The sequence below is a fragment of the Alexandromys fortis genome, unplaced genomic scaffold, assembly GCF_014885135.2.
Source record: "Alexandromys fortis isolate MF-2015 unplaced genomic scaffold, M_Fortis_MF-2015_v1.1 scaffold_71, whole genome shotgun sequence".
Taxonomy (NCBI): Eukaryota; Metazoa; Chordata; class Mammalia; order Rodentia; family Cricetidae; genus Alexandromys; species Alexandromys fortis.
Window position 1 is genome coordinate 2704012 of NW_026067954.1, and position 27355 is coordinate 2731366.

Below are 27355 nucleotides of genomic sequence, written 5' to 3' on the forward strand. Positions count from 1 at the left end.
TTAAGAGTTGTATAGTTTTTATTATTTTACTATTAAACTTCTTAAAAAATCTTGAAATGGTTTCATCTTCAAGTAAAAACCAACCATATATTTGTCATTATACATTATATACACTCAAGAAATAAATAGTGGTCTAAGCCTTTTTAAAAAAGCATCAGATATACAAACAAGGCTTCAAGCCAAATGGATAAAATACACGGCTCACAGAGGATTCAGTTCTCCAAGCTTCCATGACTAAACACAGAAGCTGGGAGTCGCCAGGAGGCGTGGCCAGTAACAAGCTCAACTTTGGCTAGAAAGCAATGGGAGAAGCACACTGAGGGCTTGAGGGAGCTCTTTCATTAAGACCCAACTGGTTATGTCTTCGGAAATTTGGCTTTAAACGGCGATACAAATTTGGTACAGTACAGATACAAAGGAAGTCCATTTAAAACCTAAATACAGAGAGTGATTGCTCTCCCACCCCCAGCTGTCAGCCCTCGCCCAGGCGGTCTTCTGGTTGTATACCAATGAAATGGTTTGGATTTTATGGATAGCTCTGGGGAAAAAATCCCGTTTATCACATCAGGAACACACTGATAGGCAATAGTTGTAGACATCTTTGTGGAGTGGTAGAGAGGATTTCCTGAATTTCGCCTCCAGGAAACCTCACCGAGGCCTCAGTTTGGCCCCACCACCACCTTGATATACCATCTAAGCAGATGACTGAATTTCCCTAAGCCTTGATTTTGCAATACAAGAAAAATACCGACGGCCCCGCACTCTGATTAGGTGACACACACGCAAGCTGTCTAGAAACTACAGAAGGGTGTCTCGGGTAGCACATTTATTAGTTCACGTTAAGACATAAACCAGGAGGCTTTTCCCAGGAGCTTACCACAGAGACAGCACTGATAGGAAAGCAAGCAGTTTCATAGAAGAGAGAGCACTGTATCAACGCTCAAGGCCAGCTCTGTCAAGGGTGGGCTGTTTCTACACAGCAGGCATGTAGAAGACATGCAATACTGTCTAGCTCCCTAAACAGCGGAGACTTTGCTCCACCACTGTGGCCACCATGCATGATTTTTCTGCTTGCTGCTCTGCTAGTGATCAAGCATGGCCCTTAGAGGAAATGGCACACAACAAGCCTCAGCTCCCCAGCTTTTTCAGCCAGTAGCCTTGGCCCCGGCTATCTTTAACCACAGGCATACCTGTGGGCCATAACCAGTAGACCCATAACCATGGGCCAGTGAACTCTGATTCCAGAGATCCTGATCCCATTGGCTCCAGATGCAAAGATTGAGTCGTGTGTCTACTGCCCTGTGGTAACTAGTTGAAGGGCTCAATAAAAATGCCAACAGTGAGTGAGTTTCAGAAGGCAAGCTGGGGAGCATGATGGGATACCCAAAATAGGACTAGAATCTGTCAGTCTCACGTGGGAGAACACTAGAATTAGCATCAACCTGACCTGTTGTCCCCTCAGTGGGCAACAGGTCTGTCACTGTGGTATGAGTCTTCAGGGAAAGACTTGTCACTAAAGTCCAGTGAGGCCAAGCATCTGTCAACCTTCCACACAAAGCCACTTCCGAGCCTGTGTTGCCTGTGGCTAGAAAAAGCAAGAGCTCACCTAGCCACAGTGAGAGAGTGGCCCAGAGTGCACCAGGGCTCTGGCCATCCCAGTGATCACACACAGCTTCCCGAGGGGTCAAGGGAAGTTTGGAGTTAGGATCATCAGCTAGGACTTCAACAGGGCATGGGACTTTCTGGGAGAAGTCCCGGTTGACAGGGGAAGCAAGCTGAGGCCAGTGAGTAGTAAGGTCCTCCTGGGGCTCCAGCACCAAGGCTGAGGTCTTCCATCCCGTGGGTCTTCAGCAGTAACTTTCCTCCATGTGTATGGCCAGCGGGCTGTGGGCGGGTGCGGGCTTCAGGGCTTCCTGGGTGCTCAGGCCAGCTCCACAAAAGGACTGGAAGGAACCATGTGAATATAGTGTTAGCTCACTCACCAGCAAATGGGCAAACCTGTACCAAGGTGTGAACCGAGACTGAGTGTTCTGCACACGGGCCGGCCGTTTTACTGATTTGCTTTAGGAGCAATGGAAAATTTCCCTGTGAGAGACACCCAGGGGAGCCTGTCTGGGCTGCTAGGTGCACCTGTCACAGTCAATGCACTCATGCGTTTTGTGCAACACACACACACACAAGTGTGAGGAGGACCATCACACTTCTTTGCCTTTATCTAGAAGCATACTATATTCCCCTGTGGCGGGAAGAGAAAGAGTTGAGTCCAGAGACCTGAATCCTATTCTCAACTCTAGGAGCTCTCTGAACTTTAGTCTCCCTATTGGTGAACACGTTCATGTCAGAAGAGAGAAACCCAATGGCACTGCCTGGGCCAAAGGATTCCCTGACTTCCGAGTGTCCCTTTATTTGCTTGGACTCCTATTGTTTCGTGTGCCTTAGAGAGGAAATAGAGGGCTCACTCGTTTCCCAAAAAGAAAGAGTGTGAGCCAAGTTATATAAGTTAGAGTGTTCTAGAACAGAAAAAGAAGTACCTCATCCCTTCCAGGGTATACTTAACTGTCTATCAGTGAAATTAATGTATGCAGAAGCACTTTGAAAGAGGTCAATTTAAATACAGACAAAAAATTAAAATAATGATAGAGGGAGATCAAATGAGCCCGCACTAGACTGCAGCCCTTAATGGGGGTGCAGTCTTCAGACCCCACAAATCTGTGTTTACCAAGCTTGGGATCCACTGATGTTCCTTAACAGAAGCCAGATCAGAGGCGGGTGCAATCAGGCCTGCCAGGTAGGCAGCCGATAATCACAGGGAATCCCTGCAGATGGCTTGCTTGATAATTAGGACCTAAACAGTGGCATCATCTGAGCAGGTGCAACTTCCCTACTGAAATGAGCGGGCTTTAGCGTAAAATAACCCATCACACACTAGGGAATCTTGGGAAAGAGACTTCAATTTCCCAAGCCTCGGCTTTCTCAGTGTCCCCAGGGACCAGAACACCTTCCTCCTGAGAGTGTCGATAAAACTGGAGGACTCTGTAAGTCTCTGGATGCAGGTGGGCACATGCTGCATGCCCATCGTTCCACGGCAGGATTATCATCCAGCCCTCTGCTGCGGACAAAAGGCAGGAGGAGAGAGAAGCTAGAGAGACAGTCACCCTCATCCTTAGAGTGATTTTGGTTTAAATGGCATGAGATCGGCTCTACCGGGGATCTCACTGCCACACTCCATGATGTAGACCTTCCTCCACCTGAATCCACCAAGCAGTGTGGTGACACAGGACAGCCAGCCTCTCTGTCGTCTCACTTGATTCTACACACAAGCAATCCTGTACCTCAAAAGTGGGGAGAATTGGGCCCGCTAAGGTCCGCCCATACCAGTCTGGTTTCCAGAGAAATCTAACAAAATCTAATACTCTTCCCTTTCACCCTACTGACTGTAGTTGGGTGGCAGAAGAAAGGTCAGAAACGAGACTTCTCCCCAGCCCCGCTCACCACGGAGGAATCACTAACCTAAGATGAGGGGAAATGGTCACCAGTACTGGGGTTGTGTATACATGCACAGTGAGCACCTAGAGGATAAGACAGCAAGGGACAGTCACATTCCCTGAGGTGTTTGTCTCTCGCCCTCTACCAGGTGGGTTTTATAAATGAGGAACTTTCTGTCCGCAGCCATTTGCAAGTTACCTGGTTTCGTTCTTCATTCTCCAGCCATCCCGACATTTGTGAAACCACAGCTCTTGGCCAGGAGAGATGCCAGTCTGCTTAGGGTCCTGAGCACAAAATGTCATTCTAAAAGAGAAAGAAGCCACTGTTGTAACCAAAACTCTAGACAGTGCTTTCTGGAGTCAACATAAATGGGAAAGGAAAGAGAAACTTTCAGCATGTTATATGCACTCCAGAGCCTGCAGGACTGCCCATCCCTGCTGCAGGACTGCCCATCTCTGATGCAGGACTGCAGCATGCATCTTGCTTTGATTCAGTCTTATGCAGCTCGATCACACATTTCCTGCTTTTCCTCTCTATTTTCCTACAAGGCTGCCTGCTATTTGGGGCCATGACCTCTTGGAAGCTCCCATCCCTGTCAAAGTCCCCACGAACCTGACCACTCTGGACCTTAGTACAAAGGCATATCTTTACATGAATGTTGCTTTGGTAATTGTCATTGCTCACAAGATAGACTTTAAAATTAAAGTTTTGTTCTACTTTGGAATAAGTTACGCTGCTTGAAACTGTTTAGGGGTTTTGAGATCAATGGTCAGCCTCTCCACCAGACTCAAGGTCCCTATAAGATGCTGCTGTGAAATACCAGACAATGACAAGAGTACTCGGAACTCTACTACGTGTCAAAATCAAAGGTTTGGACTGGAGAGATGACTCAACAGTTGAGAGCACAAATTGCACTTGCAGAAGACCAGAATTCTGTTCTCAGTACCCAGGTGGAACAGCTCACAGCCACCTGTAACTCCAGCTCCAGAGAACCAGATGTCCTCTTCTAGACTCTGTGGGTACCAGCACTCAAGTGCACAGACCTACACAAGCACGCACATGCACACGCGTAATTTAAATTTTTAGATTAAATCGTTAAAAACAAGGTTCAGTTCATGGACATCCAGAAGCATAGAAAGGGTCAACAATCTGATAATCACCATTTCTTAACAGTTTGTGGGAAGCAACAGCTTGTGGCTGAACCACATAGCCTTGGTGATGTGATTGCCACACTGATGGCCCAACACCTTGTGGGATATTTCACCCTGATGCTGAGGCAGGGGAAAAGCCATCTTCTGGACCTTTCGTGGGGGAGTCGAAGCACCTTTGGGCCTACATATTTATAAACCTGCAAAAAGATAGCTTACCTTACTCATGATCAAAAAATACAAATTAATACAATGTCCGAAAAGCTGCTCCCACCTGAATGGCAACAGTGTCCCACCACAGGAGAGGAAGGAAAAGAGGGAAGCCATGATGCTGGGGCCATGATTGAAAACTAGTCCAACCACCTTGGAGAGTTAACTATCCACAGACTATATCTAAAGTTATTGGATATAGTCCACAGACATCTGAATGTTTCAAACAAACTCATAAAACAGTGTGTCCAATCATGGGAAATCTGGATTCATCTAAAACAATCCGACATTCTGCTGGTGGGTATAAACAAAGGTACTGACGGGCATAAAAGCATAAAGGGATCACACTACCACAAGTTCATTAAGGCAAAATTTTCATTCTATCTGGTTTGGAAGAAGGGAAGCTGAGGGCAGAGAGGAAGGCACAAAATTGACTCCAGATGTTTCTGCGAGTTTCGCAATCTTCTATCTGAACACAATTTGGGAAATTGCTTACACTTGATAAGTCTCAAAGATGATTTAATGAGTGTTTGCTCTATCTGAAATTGTCTATAATAATGACTGTGCTTCTGTAGTCACACCTTCAGCCCAGTCTGCCCCTCGGAGCGCCGGGGAGGAGATCAGGTACAATTTTGGAGAGCATAGCCTAGGCCCTAACAGCTCCCCGCCCAAAAACTCTCCAAGACACAGGTTCCTAGAATGCACTCTAGGGATGGATCCAAAGTGCCAATTCACTCCCTCTGCTGCCAGCCTGGCCAAGGACAATAGACACAAACAAGACACAGGAAGAATTATAGTGGAGACAATGTCAGAGAAAAGACAAAAAGGACGCAGGCCGCTTCCTCCAGCCTGAGGCTGATGGCGGCCACTGCAGAGGTCGGGGAAGGAAACTCTCCTCTGCTGAAGAGCATCTCCAGAGCCTCACTGGCTTTGCGCCCTTCTTGGCAGAGTTAGGGCTCAGAAACAAGAGTTGACATACAAAGGTCTGGATCTTCCAGTTTGGGGTTCAAAGGACTCAAAGGCTGCCAGCTGGCACAGCACAGAGAGTTCTCTGCCGGTGGAAGCCACAACCCCACGTGAACAGCAGGACTCAGAGTCTCTGGAGGAGACTTGACAACGTTCTGAGAAGCGGGCTCAGGAAGGCTGGGTCTTGTAGAAGACTTCCCTGTGTGCCCAGGTGCTCCAATTTGCCCCTTAACACAGCACACACAGAGAGCCCTGTCCAGGGAAAGGCCTCTTCCTCTGGGCTGGCACAGGGCTTGGCAAACAGAGCAGGCACTGAGCTCCAGACAGCCCAGCCCTTTCCACCCCTCCTCCTGAGGGCTGTAGTCAGGACATAAGATGTATCGCCGTTTCCAGAAGCCCTTATCTGGGAGTAATAGCCCTTGCAATGATAGATAAAGTTCAGCTGGGGGCAGAGGGCTCTGGGTTTTACTTGTACAAAGGAGGAAATGCAGAAGAGCTGTACCCTTGTCTCCCAAAGGCCAAGAAGGGCAGGAACACTTACTTGCGCTGGGTTTCCCCAGACTTGACACGAATCCTTCGGACGTGCAGCTCCCTCGAGGGGTTTCTGGGTTGAGACAGTAAGGTGTAAATCTCATTGAACAGGTTGTACCAGGAACGAGATATCCTCTGCCAGGTAAGTTTGATTTTCAGGAGATCACCCAAGTCCTCCTCCGTGTAGACCAGGAAGGTGTTGGTGGCATTCAGCCGGATCTTCTCCACTCTGTAAGGTGAAAGAGAAGCTCATCCATCTCCTTCCCCTCCCTCCTTGGGAAACTGGCACAATCCGCCCACCTCATGCCCTCCACGTCCCCACTTCACAGGACCACGCAGGAAGCTGGGTTGCACTCTACGCTGACAGATAACTTTGCCCAAAGTGCCTAACTTCTTATCAAAACCATTCCTGGGCAGCTCTCCCTTTGCTCCACTAATTCCTAAGAGACAGTGCCAAGGAAGAGCAGAAAAGAAAAACGCAAATTGACCTTCCTGATACAAGCATGCTGTTCCTCAGCCAAGAGGCAGCAGTTTCCCTTTCTCTCCCTTCTTCCTTCCCTCTCTTCCTGCCTCCTCTCCCATTTTACATGAACTGCCTTGCCGTATGTATCACGCTAGCAATTGTGGATGCCCAAACCTTGTCTTCCAGCAAGAGTATGACTCTCGCGGCCTCCTTCTTTTTCCCTCCCTCCCTTTTTTATCCCTTATATTTGTTTGTGGACAAGATCTCAGTGAATTTCTCAGACTGGCCCAGACCTCACAATTCTCCCCGCCACAGCCTCCCCAAGTACTGGGATCCCGGCTGCACTGCCACACCTGGCTTGATATTTCTTCGCAATGACAACATCGCTTGGCAGGATGCTCTGTGTCTGGTGGGAACTGAACAAATCTCTCCAGACCTCCATGCACCCCTCCCACAGACAATCACTACAGAAGATCCAGGGACGACACTCATAGAGTTCCCAGGTCCCTAAGGCCTCAGGTATCAGGCGTGGCCTGAGACGAAACGGCAGTTTCTGTACGGCTGATCCAGCACTTTCTCACGCAGCTGATTCATCTTGGGAGCTTCCCTCCCTGAAACCCTCCGAGTCAAGGACTTGAAGGAGAACACACAGGAGATGAGAGGAAAGAGGAGATACAGATCCCAGCTAGAACCACCCAGCTCCTCCCCTGGGCAAGCCGTCTTGACTCTCCTGGACTTCTTCCAATGTCTTCCTTGCACTCTCGAGCTCAGACTAACTAGTTCTCCACCCTGAACCGAAGTTGCAAAGAATGTTCACACTTACACTTTCAAGGCCATGCTCTGGGAGTCCGCGTTAGTGCCATACAGGGTGACGTTCAAGATGGGCTGGAGGTCTCTACTGCTCTTGTAATTGAAGATGTGGATTTTCATCTGATAGTGGTTAACTGCATGGGCAACAGAACAAAGGCCTTCGTGAGCCTTGTCATCTCAAGAGTCACACAGCACATTGAAGTTTAGAAACAAAGCATCCTATTGGCCCTGGCTAGCCTTAGCTGGGCTCTGGTCTTATTCCACCTGATAGCATAAGGAACCAATGCAGAAGTGTCCTGAACTTGGAGGGTCAGATATTTGAGGACTTGGAGCTATTTATTTTCTACTGTGTGACACGGGATTAAGGACTAAAGTAGAGACCTCTCTAGGTCTCAGGGTTTTCATTTATAAAATACTGTTTTACAAAATATCATAAGCAGGTTACAGAAGTAAAAACTACGGCTTCAGGCTTCTGTATACTTCTCTGCCCATCCGTTGAACACTGACAGAGAACTTTGAGATATTGATACTGATAATTATGGGGTAGCATTTACATCACAAAAGGGGTCCTTACCCTGGAGTTTTAAAGGAGCCACTTTACTAGGGCATGCACAATATGATTGGTTTTTAATAACTTGCTACCTAGACCACAGCTCTGGGCTGCTCCATGCCCTGTCCTGCTACAAAGTATAAAGGAAGAAAAGGACTACCGGGTACCTGGGAGACTGAAGGTAAGTTACCTCTGAAAGGCATGCCAGCCCGGGTTTTTAAGTACATTTTGCTGTTCCTCTTCTTCCTCATTTTCTTGGCATTGTAGCCAATGCTGCTGCAACGGTTCTTCCGGCAGCTGAGACAGATCCCCTTTTGGAAGCGGTTGGGGTCCGTGCACTGGAAGGCGAAGCTCGGCTTGTCCTGGTTCAGCAGGGAATCGACGAAGAGGTCTACGGATCGCTCGTGCTCACATTTCGCCGCTTCTGTGATCACTGAGGAAGCAGAGGGACCGAGAACACACGGAATGAACCACTTCTGGATGATTCCACCACTCAGCCCGTACTCACTGGACGGGATGGGTTTATTGAGGCAGGTGGTGTGTGATAGAGCGGCTCAGTGATATTCCAAGTGCCTATTAACGTTAATACAGAGGAATTTAAGACCATTGCCGCCATCTGACTGTCTGCCCTGTGAGGGGGAGGCAATGCTAATACACTCAGAGAAAGACAGAGAAGAGAATTCATACACTAAGAGTTAAATAGAAGACAGTCCTTTATTCCCAGCATTCTCAGGCAGAGATAGAGGGCCTCTGTGAGTGCAAAGCCAGCCTATTCTACAGAGCAAGCTCCAGTTCAGCTGTAAATACTACTTAGAGAGACCCTGCCTCAAAAAAAAGAAATAAAAAAAAAAAGAGTAAAATAGTGTTAAAGAGAAGCTGTATGGTAGAGTCGTGAAGTCTTAACATGTGTTTGAATAGTAATACCAGAAATGAAGGCTGGGCTTGGTGGCACATGTATTTAATCCCAGTACTCAGGAGGCAGTGGGAGGTGGAACTCTGTAAGTTCAAGCCCAGCCTGGTCTTCATATCAAATCCCAGGCCAGTGAGGACTACATAGTGAGAGCCTGTCTCATAATAAAAGAAAATGAATCAATAACTGCGACTTGGAAACGTAAGCCAGCAGATGAACGTTAACAGGCAATAGCATGACTCAGCACTGTGGGAAGAGACGTGAATAATGACGTAAACTGTGCCGGCTGCACTGACAGCTCTGGATGACTTGGAAGATGGATGGAGGGAGCCAAACACAAGGCAGATTAAGTACAAACTCACTTCCTGATGCAAGAGATGCCAAGATATCACTGGATCCACAGCCTGGCTGGGAGCCACCCCCGTTGGGATAGATGTCAATGTGACCCACGGGCCTCAGAATCCCAATGCTCATGCCAAGGGAGATGGTGAAGGTATGCAGGACATCCACAAAGTCTGCGTCATCCGGAGACAGCCTTCCGTCATCGTCTATTCTTTCAAACAGCGGTCCTGCAGGATCCAGACCTGCAGCAAAGAAAGCCAAGATGGACTTGTCAGAAGCATCAAGGCATTGAGTCTTGAGTTAGAGTCCAAGTCTGTAGAATGGAGATGCTCTTTGAGCCAGCATCCAAATTCAGACATAGAAGGCCTGGGGAAAAAAAATAAATAAGGAACCCATATGTGGTTGATCCAGTATGTCACCCCTGGAATTAAATCCTATAATTATAGAACCTACATTTTTTTTTTCTGAAGCCCCGATGCCTCTGTCAGCCTAGTAACCACAAGATTTACCCCACCATCAGCTCTGGGGAACCACAGGAGTGAGAACGAGAGCAGTTCTAGAATAAACTCAGCTCCTGACCCAAGCCACTCATCCCAGCCACCTGCCCCTACCCAAACCAGAGGTTTTGTATTTGGATTCCCTCTTCCCCTTAGTTAGGAGCCAGGCCAGGGCCCAGGCCCAGATATGGAGGAGAAAAGCATCTCCAAAGCTCAACATGCTGCAAACCCAAACACTGGACTTCACCACGCCTTCTGTGTTGCAGCCACCGTGAGAAAGACCTTCTGTGCTGAACCCGAAAGCCGCTCTACACGGCCCACTGGTTCTCCCGCTTTGGACTGCTCAGATCATGTGAAAGAGCTTGTTATAAACTTGAGTTCTACCATGTGGCTCTAAAAAAACACTGGAAGGACACCCAAGTGAGCAGTCATCCGCACACATCAGGAGAGCAGGTGGGGAGGGAACTGGCCAAGTGTACACAGCAGTGAGACTTAACACTGTCTTTTCACTCTGAACTATACAAACATAAAAACAATGTTTCAAAGAAAGAAATAATGAACAGGCTCTCAAAGTATAAGTGCAGATGTCGGAGTCCCTGGCCCCCAGGGCTACCATACAACACAGAAATGTAGATTGGTTCTCTGGGTGATCCTATAAGTCGGTAGCTTGTGGACAACACATTGAATTTTTTTCCTATTCTTCAGGATCATATTTGAAGTGTAACCTCAGGCCTCAATTCATTTATATGAAAAAATTAAGAGATTGAGAATTTATCTGTATTCATTTTCGAGCTGTAGTTATACAAACTGGATTTATCCCAACCAGAAAAGCTCTTTGCTCTACCAACACACAAAAAGGATTTGGAAAGAGTTAAGAAATAAGATGTAGGAGCTGCACTTGACTAGACCTGGATGGAGGAGGGTGGTCCTTGGACTTCCCACAGGGCAGGGAACCCTGATTGCTCTTTGGGCTGACGAGGGAGGGGGTCTTGATTGGGGGAAGGAGAGGGAAAGGGGAGGCGGCGGTGGGGAAGAAATCTTTAATAAATAAATTAATTAATTAAAAAAAAAGATGTAGGAGCTGGAGGGATGGTTCAGTGGTTAAGAGTACTAGCTGTTCTTCCAGAGGACCTGGATTCAATACCCAGTAGCCACATGGCAGTTCACAACTGTCTATAATTCCAGTTCCAGAGGATCCAACACTCTGACATAGACATGCATGCAGCATACACCAATGCATAGAAAAATTAAAAAAATAAATTAATTAAAAGAAAAAAAAGATGTATGCAGGATAGGCCCTGTTTTGTCCAAAACAATGTTGGGCACCGAGATTGTTTTTGTCCTCAAGAGACATTTGGTGATTTGGGGGAAAATTGATATTTGTGGCACTTGTAGGTAAGAGAACTAACATCTATAGGGGACAGGCCAGAGTTTCAGCTAAACTTCCTAAAAGATGCCACATGGCCTTGCCACACATACATACGTACACACCCCAAATCCCCACCAGCCCACATAGTCTCCCTTCCCAGCCTGAGAGACCCCAATCTAGAAACGCCAGGTCTGGAGCTGACATGGCCAAGAGCTACGCCATTTTGTTGGGTTGTGTTTGTTTTGTTTTGAATTTCTGAGACAAGGGCCTGGGAAGCTGACAGAGGGCTAATCAGTGCCACATACAACAGCCCTCATGTCTCAAAAGCAGGCCCTTCCCTCCAACCTCTCCGTGGAGCAGGGGTCACGTGCATGTCCCACACATGTAGAACACTCACTATGTAAACCACGCTGGTCTCGAACTCTTAGAGACCTGCCTGTTTCTGCTGGAATTAAAGCAATTGTCGCAATATCCAGCAAACCTGTGTCTTAAAAGGAGGCAATGGGTAACAGAACCACGTTCCCCAGATCCAGCACCAACAACGAGTGAGCTCACTGGGAGCCACGTGAGAGGGTGAAGGTCACTGTTTCACACGTAAAGTGAACACACTGGGCTCATTACTCATGGAAACGGGTGGAGGTTAAAACAGAAAGCTACAGAACTTGGGATGATTTTATGGGTGACCTCAGCAGAAAGGGATCCCAGGATACTTAGCGCTCAGCCCCAGCCCAGGACCGAAAGGAAGATGGCAGGATAGTATACCCTTCCAGAATAGCCCACAATGGCCTACTGCATAGGCTGCAAGGGCCGCTGTACGACACAGAAACTTCTCCCTGCCTCTCACTCTGTGCACCGAAGAGGAAAAGAAGAGGGGGAACATTATGCTTTGCAACCAATACAAGAGAGGGACTCTTTGCTTGGTACAGACAAAGGTCCCCACCAGACAGACAACTCCATGGAAACGAAGCTGTGCTGGAGGAATGCCGACAGCTGAGGGGGCCTCACAGGCCAGTGTGGGACTTCACCTACCCAGCTCCCTGCTCGGACTACGTGACACACATCCCTGGCCCACAAGCTCAGGAGAAAAGTGACATGATCTACTTTTTATTATGCATTTTATCTATACTTTTAGATAGTAGCCAAAGGCAGGCCCTGCAACCCAGTAACCTGGACTGACTCCCAGACTGCTACTTCTTATTGTGTGCAAGATATTGGGCTCATTGTTTAATCATCCGGACCTCCTTCCCCCAACTGCGAAAACTGCAAGGTTACTGTGTGGCTTAGAGATAGCATGGAGGAAGTATCGTGTGCTTGAGGAGTGGACATTAAATAGCATCTATCCTATAGCCTGCACAGCATGTGTGCCACATGTATGTTTCTTAAATGAACCCACCCACTTGCTTATTGCTCATAACTTTCTGGACACAAGTTCAGTTATGAATACATGACCTCTCCCCTACTACACCACAGACTGCTCTCTGAAGCTGTTCGCAGCAAGCCCCACACCCTCCAGCCAAGCAAGACTGGGACTCAAATCTCATCTAGGCCCCAAGCTAAGGACCCCTGTGGCCTCTGCACCATGGCGTCACTCCCTGAGGACCACATACAAGCCGTGGTCTCCATCCTCTTATGGATAACTCAGGTTCTCATGAGAAGCCTACCAACGTGAAGAATAACAGAGACAGCCGACCTCCTTCAGACATCTACGACAGTGTGTGGCAAGCAACTGGATAGACACCAGGCCTCTGCTCCACAGAGAGGTCAGAGGGGAGGGCCTGCTCTCAGGACACGGGGCTACTGCACGTGACATTAATTAGCGTCCCTCCAGTTCCCCGACTGGTCACAGACAAGAGGCCCTCTCCGCGGCAGCTACCACCTAAACAAGCAAAAGGAACTGGAAAGTTCTCTAGTCAGCCCTATCTCACTTCAGACTGGAAGCAAGGAAAAGCAAAATCTTTGGTTTGTCCACGTTGCTAAGGACGTTTTGGACCTTGACCCAGGGAGAGACCACGTGAGTGCGCCGCAGTGTGCATCCAGCTGGCCCGGTTCTGGAACACTGGAGAATGGCCACACAATCACAGCCTCCTTTGACAGTTCAAGGCTCAGGACACAACAATTCAGGAAGAAGGGCTCTCAAACTATGCTGGATGGAATCACTGGCTCTAGAAGAGTTTGTATGCATATGTCTGCTTGTGTACTTAATAGGGCTCTGTATACATACTATTAGACTCTGTGTGTATACCTATTAGACTCTGTATGTGTATCTATTAATCTGTATGTGTATCTCTGTATGTGCAAACCTATTAGACTCTGTGTTTACCTACTAACTCTGTGTGGGCACACCTATTAGATTCTCTGTGTGTGCCTATTAATTTCTGTGTGTGCACACTTATTAGAGTTTGTGTGTGTGCCTATTAACTCTGTGTGTGCAAACCTATTAGACTCTGTGTGTATACCTATTAACTCTGTGTGGGCATACCTATTAGATTCTCTCTGTGTGCCTATTAATTTCTGTGTGTGCACACCTATTAGAGTCTGTGTGTGTGCCTATTAACTCTGTGTGTGCAAACCTTTTAGACTCCATTCCTCCTGAGTCCTATTTTAAAATAAAGGCATTACAGGGAAAGGCAGAGGTCCTACCTTTCCTTCTAGATGCTCTCTGACTATGGCTTAAAGGTATCCTCCCCTGAAAAATTCATAGGCAGGAAGAGTAATCCCAAACCCAAATATGAATGGTATTTGGAGGTGATATGTTTAAGAGCCAGTTAGCGTTAGGTAAAGTCATCTCCGTGGTGTTTCCAACATGATGCTGACGGTTTTATGAGAGAAAGAATGATGTCATCTAGCAGGCTTGTTCTATCTGATCATGTGATACCCCTACCATGTTATCATTCAGCAAAAAGATGCCAGGAAGCAAAAAGGTCTCCTATGCATTATAACTTGTCCAGTCTGTGGCTATTCAGTTATAGTAACAGAAAGCAATATAGGACATCATTCTTAGTATATTAGGGATCGGAAGGGAGCTAGGGGTTAATGCTTATAAAAGAATGCTGGGAGGAGAAAACAAGTCAGGGCAACAAATTTACCAACAATTTTAGTATAGAGGAAGCTCTGTTGTGTACCTAAAGATCCCCAAAATGGATAAAATATCTTTGACATTTTTCATAATCATTTAATAATTTAGTCCAAATTCAAGCTTTAAAAGTTCACTCTGATGTGATTTCCAATACAGAAAAACTCCATTTTCTGTTGCGTTCTTGGATAGCAATATCAGAAAAGTCTCTTTAATTACAAAATTCAAACACTCAACTGTCAAGATAAAGATGCAACCTTAATCATGGGAAGAAGCTATTGGTTGATGAAATATAAACCAAAGGCAGGATTCAAATTCTACCACTCATATCTCATGTGTGAACCAAAAGTGAATACTCTGAAGCTTGGAAGCCTTCTGGCCTCTGCTCTTTGGTTCTTAAGCTATTTGCCCCTAAGCAAGCTGACTCACCTTTGCCTGTGTCCTCACCTCCTGAAATAGACCAGGGGTTTCCAAGCTGTGCTCTGATTGCTTGATGACCTTGAGATTTCCCCCACCTTGAATTTCTCCCAGGAAGGAGAAAATCTGAAAGGCTCGGCTAATGCGGCTCATACATACACATGGAAGGGCATGGCTAACACAGCTCATACATACACATGGAAGGGCATGGCTAACACAGCTCATATACACACATGGTGGAAGCAGATCTCACCTGTTATTCTGCCCAGTGTTCCTTTCACAAAGTTGCCAACATATCCAGCCACATGCGCTCCAAGGCTATAGCCAATCAAGTGAACGTTCGCAAGAGAAAATTCTTCCCTCTCCTGAAAAAAAGGCATCAAGGAGCGTGAGCTAAAGAGTGTAGTCCTGAGCCTGCAGGGCCACCAACAATTCAGCTTGTCCATCATAACAGAAGCGTCGCAGGGGTCCCAGGCCTAAGAGTCCCTGCAGCATCACCAGTGTTGCTGGCATGCACTATAGATCCACACCAGGAACAGGGATTCTAAAGGGCTTGGTGGCACTTGAAATGCCAAGGGGCAGAGTGAAAGCTAGGACCACAGGAGGCATACCCGAGCTTTCCTCTGCAAGCTCCCCTCCAAGGTTTCCTTTCTTTGAGGCAGTATGTAGAGATCACGAATGAATCATTGTAGAGGTCAAAGGTAACATACCCTCAGCAGACCAAAGTGCCAGCCATCACCGCAGTGACCTGCTCCCTGCCAGTACTCTTAAGTGTTGACCGCTACTGTACCCCCAGAAGCTTCTGACTCTTCACCTTAAACTACCTGCACCCCCACAGTTGGAGAAGTGACCCCCTCCAGAGTACTCAGCTGGGGAGGGCAAGGGCCCTGCTGAGGCGAGGCTTTGACCCGCGGTTCAGAAGACACTCTTTCCAGCACCCCAGCAAACAAGGATTGCTCACAAACCTTGCCCAGGATTCTGCCAGGAGCCATAAGATTCCCGGGCGAAGAGAAAGTCAGGCTGGAAATGCTCAACATCTAGGGTCACTTTGTCCATAGACCCCTTGTCCCTCCTGCCTGCTAAGTCTACTGCTCTCGGGAAAATGGTTAAATTATAAAAAGTAAATGAAGACCTTGCACACACTGTTTTAACGAATGCAGTCGGTGATCTATCTGAAGCAGCCTCCTTGCCGTTCCTTGGCACAGCCACCCTCCGAAGGCAGGGCCTGTGGCTCCTTCAGATGGAAAACCAGACCTGGCTCCTGGCCATTCTCAACAACCCTAAGGGTACCAGCTTCTAAGGTCGGGAACTAGTCTCCCACAAGACACTTTTCTACGGCAAATAAGAGAACAGAAAACTTCAGAGATCTATCAGTCATTACAAGGCTCTCAAGCAGGCTTTGAAGTGGTTCATGCGGTGCTTTAATTCAGCAAAAAACGGTAATGGTGGAGATTCTCATCACCTCAGAGTTCACGGTAACTACACGTGCTCCGCATTTCCTAACACAATGCAGGCTCAAGGTGAGGGGAAACCCTAATAAAGATGGCTCCCTGTATCCCTGCTTACCTGCAACCAGTCAAGCATCCCGGCCACTCTCTGTCCCACCACCCTGGTGTTATTGACTGCATCTGAGTAGAGCTGGTGAGCCAAGGGCAGCCAGTCAACCACCACAACATTGGCATCTCTCTCTCTTGTCTGCAGGGCTGACACAAGATTATACAGCCATTTTTCCAACATGCCACTCATCTGCAATGAAAACAGAAAGATTATTTTCCTTCTAATTCTCCTTCTGGACTTCAGCGATCCCATGATCCTCTCCCTATCTGACCGGTCCTTCGCAGTGGCTGCTGAAGGAAGGAAGCCTCTCTCCCATGTGTAAGCCGGCCAGAGGCAGAAAGGCCTGATGCTTTCTTTGCTCCTGTGTTCTGCAGGTATCTGATTTCCCTTCAGATGTCTCACAGCTGATGTGCCGGGCTATACTGTGCCCCTCTGTCTGCTACATGGGGATTGGTGGTGATAATGGCAAGAGGTTAGTCTGAATCCCTGTTACAGTCAGTGGGCTGGTTCATCCTTCAAGGAGTTAGCGAAGGTTGCCGTGGAGAATTAGCTCCTCCCTTAGAAACACACTGTCACTTAGGCAAACACCAAGCTAACAAATGATGCCTTCCCACAACCCATCTCTACCATCCTCTTGACCCCAGCGTAAGAAAAATCCACCCCTGGAATCCCAAATTAGAACTCAGAACACATTTTTCCCACAGAAACAACATTACACATGGTGAGTAGAGGCAGTTGTAAACCTATCCACACGTACGTTATCAAATAAATAGATTGTCTGTGCTTAGCCTGGGAACCCAAACACTATTTACAACTTGCTTCTATGGGAAACTACCATTCCAAGTTCCAAACACATTACAAAAGAACTTTCTGGAATGCTCCCCATTTGTAAGCTACAGGCGGTTAGTATTTGCATTTTGACAGGAGAGAGAACCTTAGAGAAATTCAAATGTGAGATTCCACTTGTGTCCTGAGGGATGAAGGCAGACAGACAGGCCCTCGTCATCACTGTCGGAAGGTAGACTCCTACCTTCCTGACTCCCAGGTCCAACCCCAACTGTTGACGGTAGATCTAATGTAACGGATATTAATTTCTCATCATTAAGAGGGAGAAGGTCCCCTCCCAATTAGTCCTCCGTTAACAGTGCCATTTTCTTACAGACTGTCTTTCTATGAATGAACAAATCCCTTGCTGGCCAAGAGTTTCTGAAGCTGAGTGTTAAAGCCCTTTTTTGTTGAAGTTTGTCATGGGCCTTTCAATGGAAATTGCTCAGCTAGGGCACAAAAAGAGCCCAGTGCCTTTAACCGGGGCCACATCTCTATGCAAACAGGAGGGCAGCATGCCAACAGAAGCCAGCCAGCCAGGCCAGCTGGCCCCTCCGAGCCTCTGAGCCCGTTAAGTTGCCTCAGTTCAGTTCTGCTCCAAGAGCAAGATGGGCCCCCTCCAGGCAGTGGTTGGCCAATGTAATTAAGTATAATTAGAGATCCTTCAGAGCTAAGGGAGCTGGGCACCGGCCTCAGGAGAACCACTTTCGGAAAGCCCATTGCATGCCAGCTCTAAATGCCACCCTGCTGAGCCCAGATTGCCCCCTCTGAGAAGCGCCCATTACATTCTTCACAGCTGTCTGAAATACAAGCAGCCCACAAGGAGAGGGGGGGAGAGGGTTTGGAATCTGGAAGCACCACTATTCTTTTTAATTGACCAAAACAAAAGGAATCAAATCTTATAAAAAGCTGCAGAACCCCCTCCTGGGCTCACCGTCCATCCATGAATGATGAAAAAGGTTTTGGCTGTCATGTTGAAGCCACAATCTTCCAAGAGTTGGCTGTTGCCAAGGGCAAGATTGCACCCTTCATGCTCTGGGTCCTTAGAAGTGCGGATGTTAAAAGCCACAGAGGGTTTGGCGGAAGCCCGTACTCCGGTGGGCTTATGATATTCATCTGGGGAGGAAGAACAGCATAAATCCTTCTGATGGCTGGGGTAGTGACTTCTAGTTCAGTCTTGAGCGAATTACTTGTCTTTTGGGTTTTAATTTTCACAACTACTGGGTGTTTCCTCTTTGCCTTCTTCGGCAGTGGTTCTCAATCTAAGAGTCAGATAGTTACACGAAGATTTACAACAGTAGCAAAATTGCAGGTATGAAGGAGCCATGAAGTAATTGAAGCTACTGTAAATCTGTTATCATAACTGTCCTTCGTGAGTATTAATCAGTCATTTGAACTGAATTCTGTTGCTCGGAAATAAGTAGCTGCCTTTCTTCCTTTCCTTTATTCTTCCCCACCAGACTGATTTTCCTTCCTTTCTTCCCTCCCTCAAATTCCTACCTTTGGAGTGTGGGTTCTCTTTGCCTGAAATGCTTAAGACTAGTTGAGCCAAGAATTTAGAAATTTCCGTATTTAAAAACAAAATCTTTATGGCCAGGCACAAAGGTGTATACCTGTATTACCAGTATTCTTGAGGCAGAACCAGGTGGAGGCAGAATGATTGTAAAGTCTAGGCTAGCATGGGCCAAAGAGAGAGTTCCAAGTCTGAGTTCATACTCTCTCTCTCTGTCTCTCTCTCTGTCTCTCTCTCTGTCTCTCTCTCTGTCTCTCTCTCTGTCTCTGTCTCTCTCTCTCTCTCTCTCTCTCTCTCCTAAGCCTGATAGCTCACACCTATAGCCCATAACCTCAGAACTTGGGAGGCTAAAGCAAAAGGACTTCTACGAGTTTGAGACCAGCATGGGTGACATAATGAATTCCAGGCCAACCTGGATTTTATAGCAGGACTGGGGGACGGGGAAGACAGTGACAGAGAGGGGGACAGTGACATCAGAGGGAGAAGGCAAGCATTGTGGAACATACCACATATTTATTACATGACAGCCCCAGCAGAGTCTGGGGTAGCTCGTGGATCAAACGCACTAATATCTCTGCAGAGAAACATAGGACAGCTCACGCTCTACAGGAAAAAAAAACCAGAAAGATCACAAATAGCTTTCTATCGGGTTTACCTCCAGCTAAGGTGAGAGCCTGTAAGGTCAGGTTCCTGCCAAACAACTTCCCAGCAAACTCTGCAGTTTTGAGAGATCTGGGATTTTGCAATTGCAGGCAAAAGGGTCAATTGCAATTGACCCACTGTCCAAGCAGCTCCCCTGGTACTCCCATTTTGATCCAATGCTTACTTCAAACTCTTTACTCATTTTTGGGGTTCTCTGCAGGGGCAACAGGCACCGGTTTGCTACGCGAATACCTGAGGCCATGGGAAAATCCCCCCACAACAGTCAAGCGGCCCGTTCCAGCTCTCTGCAACTTACAGTGTTGCCTTTCCTTGCTCCCAGGACAACACTAATGGCCACTATGGCCACGTGACACCAGGTAGGCACCATCATTTGAGATAATGACTAGCTGACCCCCATCATCACTCACTCAACCATCCGAGTAATCCCCTCAGAACGTACTCTCCCTCCCGTTACCCAGAAGTCGCAGGGAGATACCAAATGAACATCCAGGAGCTTCATTCACCCAAGAGTTAAGCACGGAAGGAAAAACCAGTTCTGGTGGCACATGGCTGTAATTCCCAGCTACTGGGAAGGCTGAGGGCAGGAAGACTGAAGATGGGAAGCCTGTCTGAGCTACGGAATGAACTGAAGGCAAATCTCAGTAGTTAGCTAATCCCGGTTTCAAATTTTTAAATACTAAGAAGAAACGATAGTTGTAAAAGGCTAGTTGTAAGCGCTCTGTGGTAGAAAGCTTTGAGTACTCCCTTGAGGCCATAGATTTAATCTCCCGTACTGAAAGGATACACAAGGAAGCTAGGATGCAGTTCATCACTTGAGTGCTTGCCTAGCATGCAAAGAATGCCGAGTTTGATCCCCAGCACGCCATAAACCAGGTGTGGTGGCCCATGCCTTTAATCCCAGCACTCGGGAGACAGAGGCAGGTGGACAACTGTGAGTTTGAGGCCAGCCTAGTCTATAGAGCAAGTGCCAGGATGGGCTCCAAAGCTACACAGAGAAACCCTGTCTCGAAAAACAAAACAAAACAACAAATCCTCTTATTAGTTCCCACTGCTGAGATCAGGGCCCACAAGGATAGTCTGCCACCTAGTCTGTTCTTTGCTGGTTTCCCCGCCATCAACAGTTCCTTCCTGGTACTGGACCACAGCCATAGTTTTCAAATGAATGGCGCCACCCCCAAAATACTCAGAACCACAGAACACAGAAACTTGAAGGAACTACATCATTCTTCAGGAAAGGAATTAGAGATGCCACCCACCCCAAGCCAAGCTTCTAGCTAACACTCAAGTTGGAAACAGGCTAGGAGAAGGTAGGTTTTTTCTGTTCCTTCCAATTTAAGCTCCCACTGCCCATAAACTAATATGGACTCGTAGCTCCTGGCGTGCTATCTGAAGAGTAAGTGTAGTGGTAAGTCTTGGTTTAGATGCTCTGGGACCCTCCACTGCCCTAGATGACCCCACCCTCACTCCACCAGGCCAGGTTGCCTCCCGTGAGAGAGTCATACAGAACCAGAGAGAAAAAAAAGACGCTGGAGGAAGGGGTAGAATAGGGGAATGGGCAAAGGAAGACAAATTATTTGGGGAGGAAGTTACAGACCAGATGTCCCCTACAAGCACTTATCAATCTGAAGCCCGCCATGTCACCACCTTAACTTCCAAAACACCTAAGCGTTCATAAAGGGAGGCGGGGTGTGGGGGGGGAGGCACCGGAAGTTAGAGCTCTAAGAATTTTCTGGCCTCAACAACCTCCAAAGATAAGACAAGGTTTAAATCATGGTATAATTTAAGTGAGGCTGGAAGGCAGCTCAGCTCGTCGGACAGCCCTGATTAATGGAAGTAGGAGGAGGCGCGAGAAACGACTCCAGCCCACGCACCCTCCCGGCTCGCCCCCGCAGCCTCCAGGATAGCTTGCTAGCGGATGCTCTCATCCTAAGCACCAAGACAAGCGGCCTCCGACACCAGGGAGAACACAGCGCAGTGGAAAAGGATTTTGTTCGGACACAAAACGACCGAAGGGTTCGCAGGACTGTGTGGGCCCAGCGCAGGAAAGAAGTGGGGGGGGAGTAATAAAAATAAATGCACATTACCTTGCAGCGACCCCTGGGGACGTAAGGTTGTGAGACTTCCCGCCGGGAAGCAACAATAGACGCTCCAGAAGTAGAGCAAGAGAGCCCGGCTTCGCATCCTTCCCTGCCACGCCCCCTCCTCTCAAACAGGTTTTTTTGTTGTTGCTGATGCTTTTTTGGTTTTTCTTTTTAAACCACTAAAACCTCCCGAGCCTAGAAGTGGGCAGCCATATCTCGGTCAGAAAGTGATGGGCTGGACAGCTGCAGGTTGGTAGCGCTGGGCGCGGCGGCGGGGGAAAGCCGGTGGAAGGACGCGCTGCTCTGCAGGACCGGTGCTTTACCGGAGCCTCTGCGAAGTCGGGGCTCACCGCTGTCACACCGCGAGCTCCAGGAGAGGTACTTTTTAAAAGTATTCGAGTCATCTGACCCATCGCCAGATGGTTATTTGCATAATTTATTCCCGTCTCGAAACGCTGATTGGTCATACCTCCGACGCCAAACCGAGAACTCCCCAAAGTTTGAATGAAAGTGCCACACACCCACCACGTGGACGCCCGCAGGGATGGACTAGCTACTTCGCTGGCCCACTCCACCGGCTGCCGCTTCCCCTACTATTCCTGGACCCCCAGGTCCTCCACTCGCTGGATCCTACAAAGGAACATTTCCCTGAAACGCTGCTCCCATTGGAGAAGAGATCTCTGGAGACCGGAGATCATACTCTTCAAGATGGGGAGCCAGCTAGCGCTGGGATGGTCTCTCAGCGCCCGAGGCCGTGGGTCGGGATGGGGGGGGGGGGAAGCCACTTGGACGTTTGTTCCAGCTTTCTCTGCCCTGCAGCCTTGGCCCAGGGGCAAGCAGCGTGATGTGCAAAAAGCTGGGCAGATCCAGGAGTTGTGCGCTGAGCCTGCTTTTTAAGGTTACACAAACCCCATTTCAAAGACCTCATTTTATTAATTAGCTGCTACACTCTGGACAAGTCACCCAACTTCTCCAAGACCATTTTCTCACCCGAAAAGTAGGGGGGTAGGAGTTCCTGAGGCTTGAGAATTATGGGGAAATTAACTCGCTCGCGAAGGAAAGCCCTTAATTTGGGTAGGCGCTCTGTTGCCACTGGGGAGTAGGAAAGGGGTGCTACTAGCCACCCTTCCCAAAGAGAAGGTGAGCCCAGAGAGGGTCTAGATGTGGCCCAACCTGTGCCACGCGCCCGACTTTCCGGTGAGTGGAATTAGACATCCTCCTCCCTTTTCTCGATCCTTTTCTCTCCCTCTTTAATCTGGAGCCCCTGGCTGTGAGCTGCAAGTGGATGAAGCCGTGATCCGGAGCCCGCAGTGTCTGAGTCTGGAGCTGAGGCAGAGCCGCTGCACCTCCCAGGGTGGAGACTCTGACCGCAAGGTCCGCTGGAACCCGCCGTCTCCATCCAGCCTCCTTCGGCTAGGGAAAACTGCTCTGCTGGCCGCACCCTGGACGACTGAGGAAAATGAGAACCCCAGCATCAGCCCGCTCCCCTTCTCCCCTAGATAAGCGCTCCAGCTGCCGCGGCTGGCTGAGGGAAACGGGCCCTAGCGAGCCGGTCCTGTTCTGTGACTCTGGCTCCCAGACTTCTTCGCTCACGTGTGCCATCACCAATTAACAAGAGGTAGTTTGGCTTTATCTTTTGAATATAAAACTCGGTGCAATCTAAGAGATGGTTAATGTCACCCTCCTGGCCCCTCCCACTGGCCCTTTCCATTGGCAAACTACCAGCGCAGGCCAGGTGCTTCTTGCACTTAACGACGGAAACTGGGCACCGGACTGGTTCCGTCTGTGAAGGACGCCCCAGTCTCTCTCTACTGCCCTAAGTTGGCCTTGGCATATTGTCATCTAGATATGAGCCTTGGCAAGCTTTACTAAGCTGAATTTTTGTAGCTAAAACCAGAGGCTAGCCTATGATAAATAAATTTTTTTTTTAATTCTCCCCTAGCTGGGGACAACCACCCTAGCTGGGGACAACCAAGGTAAGAGTGCTCAAGCACTGAAGTTCCCGGAAGCTTTTTCCCAAGGCTCCGGCTCCCTTCCGTTGTTTTTACTGCCCTTATCCCAATAACATTAACTGAACAATATGCAAGGTGTGTCTTGAAGACCTTTGTCACAAGTGAGACAACCTAGGAGGGGTAGGTATTCCTGCTTACCCTGCCTGGTCAAACAAACAAACAAACAAACAAAAGGCTCAACAAAAATCAACGTCGGGTTTTTTTTTTAACAGACAGGGGGTTGAAGTTTCATTGCTAGTTGGTTAGAGCGCCCTCCTGTGTCTTCACGTTAAAACACAAAGTGAGAAGTTCAACGCACCTTATGAGGTTACAATCTTAGCATTAAAATGCAGAGTATCAGTCGTCGTTCTAAATGCATTCCAGGGGAGTTTTCAGCTGAAAGATTTTCGGTAGAAACTTCTGTTGGACGGCAGCCAAGATTGCAAGGGCTGCCGTGGTAAAGGACTGCACCCATTCACTTGAGGCAGCCAGCGTCTGAAGACCTGTGTTACAAGAATGAAACCCCTCATATGCTAAGAGCCCACTTTCCAAAGCAAGCATTTAACCCCCAGCCTCGCTTACATGGGTCCCCAATTTATCCTCAATGAACAGACTAAACTGGAAGCTAGTGAGGCTCCTACCATTCCGCCGTGCCAGAAAGGGCCAGTTCTGCTTATCTAGCGTAGCGGCGGGGTCGCACGCCACGAGATCGGTGTACAGAGAGATTCGGACTCGGCGCCTTCTTCACTGAATCCTTCTGGTTGGGTTGACTGCTCAGCGGATTCGAGGTGCTCCTCGGCGCCCCAGTAATGAGATCTTTCACTTGGATTATCCAGAGCTGCCCATTTTACTTACAACGAAGAAAATGACTTACTCATTTTGTGTTTATTGAGAAGCTACTAAAAGAAAACACGGCACCGGGGGACTCAGAATGTTCCAGAGGCCTCCCTTGCCTCCTGGAGCAACAATCTGGATATGTAGATATTCCCAGACATCTAGATCACAGCTGCATTCGTGCGCGCAGGCACAGACAGAGGGCCTTAAACAGCTGTTTATCTTTGCAGTTCAGGATCAGTGTGCCAACACTGTCCAGCTCCAGGTCGCTACCCCCTCACCGTGTTCTCACATGGCATAGAGAGAGGGCTACTGTTTCATCCAACAGCGCCCTAAACCCAAGACTGGTCCCACCCTCAAGATGTCATCAAACCATAATTCCCAAAGGCTCCAACCCCTAAAACCATCACATTGGGGCTTCAATTAGGAGGGGACATGATTTAATCTAAAGTGCCATTTATTTTCTAGTAGCCATATTGTAAAGGAAAAAAGAAACACATGACATTAATTTTAGTAATGTATTTTATGCCAATACACTCAAGATATTACTCAAAAATGCCTGCCATGCCAGTATGAGAATACAAGTTCAGTCCTGGCACCTACTCAAAAGTTAGATCTTAGAGCCGGGCAGTGGTGGCGCACGCCTTTAATCCCAGCACTCGGGAGGCAGAGGCAGGCAGATCTCTGTGGGTTTGAGGCCAGCCTGGTCTACAAGAGCTAGTTCCAGGACAGGCTCTAAAACTACACAGAAGCCCTGTCTAGAAAAACAAACAAAAAAGTTAGATCTTGCAGTGATCCCAGTACTGGGAAGGCAGAGACAGGATACTCTCTGGGGCTCCCTATCTAGACAAATCAGCAAGCCAGCAAGCTCTAAGTTCAGTGAGAAACTCTTGTCTCAAAATATAAAGTGAAGAACAACAGAGGAAGAAACCAGATGCTGACTCTGATCCTCCACACACAAATCATTTCAACATGGTGCCAGTATGAAAATCATTAAGAGAACATTTAAAGCTCTTGTTTCAAAATCCAAACTAGCCGCACTTCAAGTGTTCGATAATTAATGGCTTCCAAACCAAACCCAATCTGAGAGTGTGCCGTTGCCCTTTGCAGATAATGAAATGAAGACCCATTCACGAGTTGGAAAGACAGAGATGGGTCTAAGCAGAGTACGGAAAACTGAGGCAGGAGGAGCCTTGGCTCCCAGCCAGCCTGGGATTCACAGTGAATTTCAAGCAGCCTTCACTCCATGGGGACGACTTGTCTTACAAAGAGGAAAGGAAAGGGTGAATAGTGGGCTAGGACAACCAGATTCTGTAGGAAAGCTGAAATAAAGTTGCACTGTTAGCTCATAAAAAGAAAACTCACAAATATGACCCCATCAAATATTAAACGCTTGGCATTGTGCTAGATGACATAGGAAACTCAAGAGATGAAAATACACTTCATGGCTTACTCAAAGTACAGTGAAGGGAAAGAACACGTGTAAATGAGACTGGTAGGGGGCTGAAGAGATAGCTTACTGGTTAAGAACACTGGCTGTTCATCCAGAGGACCCGGGTTCAATTCCCAGCAATCTCATGGTAACTCCAGTTCCAGGAGATCTGACATATTCACACCAAAGCTATTAATAAATAAATAATTTTTTTTTTAAAAAATGGGCCTGGTGGGAAAGACTATGAATAAAGCAAAGACTCACAGACCTTGGTAGATGAGCTTATGCCCCAAGCCCTTGCTCTGGGATCTTCCTACATTGTTTATTGCCTGCAGAATTAGGAATCCCAGTGCCAGAGCTAGGTCAGGGGAGTGGCATCTGAGTAATAAATAGCTTGACGCTCCCCTCCACCAAGTAAAAGGCTAGACGCTTCCAGTTCCTGCTCTTTCCGTCAGCAAGAACACTTCATATAGAAGAGGTGGCCTGGCTCAAGGCTGGTGCCCAGGGTGTTTACATAGAGTAGATATGGAAAAACTGAGGAAAGCAAGCTGAGTCTGGCTCGGTCTTTCTGCAGTCTTTCTCAGAGCATCTAATATGCTTGCAACTATCCTACGATTCCAACTTCAAGATCGGGATCCTTAGTGTGGCCCACAAGCCCTGTATGAAAGGCCTCGGGGGTAGTATCACCTCATTCCACACCACACCCCTCTTTTCTCTGCTTCTTGCCACTTGGCCTTTCCAGTTCCTCTGGTTCTATCCAGGTCAGTGCTAACATTTGGTCCATGGAACTTACTTCAGCTTGTAACTATGCGTTATTTATTTGGCTGTTTGAGTAATGTCCATCCCCCTCCTAGAAGTTCCACGAAAGCAGCAGTTGGGCTTGGTTCTGCTTATTATTTCCACAACACAAAGCCGGACACACACAAAGAGCTCATTTCCTATTCGTTGAATGACTCTGCAAATGAAACATATTGTGAGACCCCAAGACAGGGAGAGATTATTCGGCCTTTGCTAAACTGATCTGAGCACTCACCCCACGAAGGGTTTATGGAGGGGCCGGAAATGTACAGGAACACAGTTGGGAAAACACGGAGCCAGGGACTGAAGGGAAATGGCTTGAATCCCAATCCTATTTGCTGTATGATCCCAGAGGGCTATGCTGAGGCAGCTTGGGTGGGTCTGCTGTGATCTCTTTCTTGTTTGTGTCCTCTCTTTTACACAGAATGATCTGAATCCTTTTATTTATTTTAACGTGGAAGCCCTTGCATCGTGGTACATGCTTGCAATCCCAGTGTTTAGAGGGCTGAGGCAGTAGGATCGACTTCTGGCCAGCTGGACTACATAGAGACTTCAAGGCTAGCCTGAACTATAAAAGGAGACCTGTTTCAAACTAATCAAAACAAGACATCAAAAGCAGTAATTCTCCTTGTAAAGATAATTTAATTTAATGAGATTTCCTTTGGGCAGTTTCAGCATAGTTTTGTTTTCCTCTTATATATGTATCCAAAAAGCACATAAAACTCAGTTTTAACTAGGGCTTTGGGTAATTCAAAGGAATTACTTCCTAGAAACCAGTCCATGCTATCGTATTTCTCTGGAGAGAAGCCATGTTCCGTGGTCCTGAACAGATCAACTCTGAGGATAACGTGAGAAATAGGTACTATTACTCACATTTAGACTCCCAAGA

At 47.7% G+C, this 27355-nt stretch overlaps 1 protein-coding gene across 1 annotated transcript; it reads right to left on the bottom strand.

Annotated features, from left to right (window-relative positions):
* Lipg (lipase G, endothelial type) lies at positions 1–21793 on the bottom strand. Its single transcript, XM_050151616.1, has 10 exons — positions 21415–21793; positions 18089–18270; positions 16339–16518; positions 15026–15137; positions 9437–9658; positions 8355–8597; positions 7628–7748; positions 6352–6570; positions 3685–3789; positions 1–1943 (listed from the first exon to the last, which is right to left on the bottom strand). Exons 1-10 carry the CDS (start codon positions 21509–21511, stop codon positions 1922–1924), a joined length of 1503 nt encoding a protein of 500 aa, XP_050007573.1. The 5' UTR covers positions 21512–21793; the 3' UTR covers positions 1–1921.
* Positions 21794–27355: the final 5562 nt, after the last annotated feature.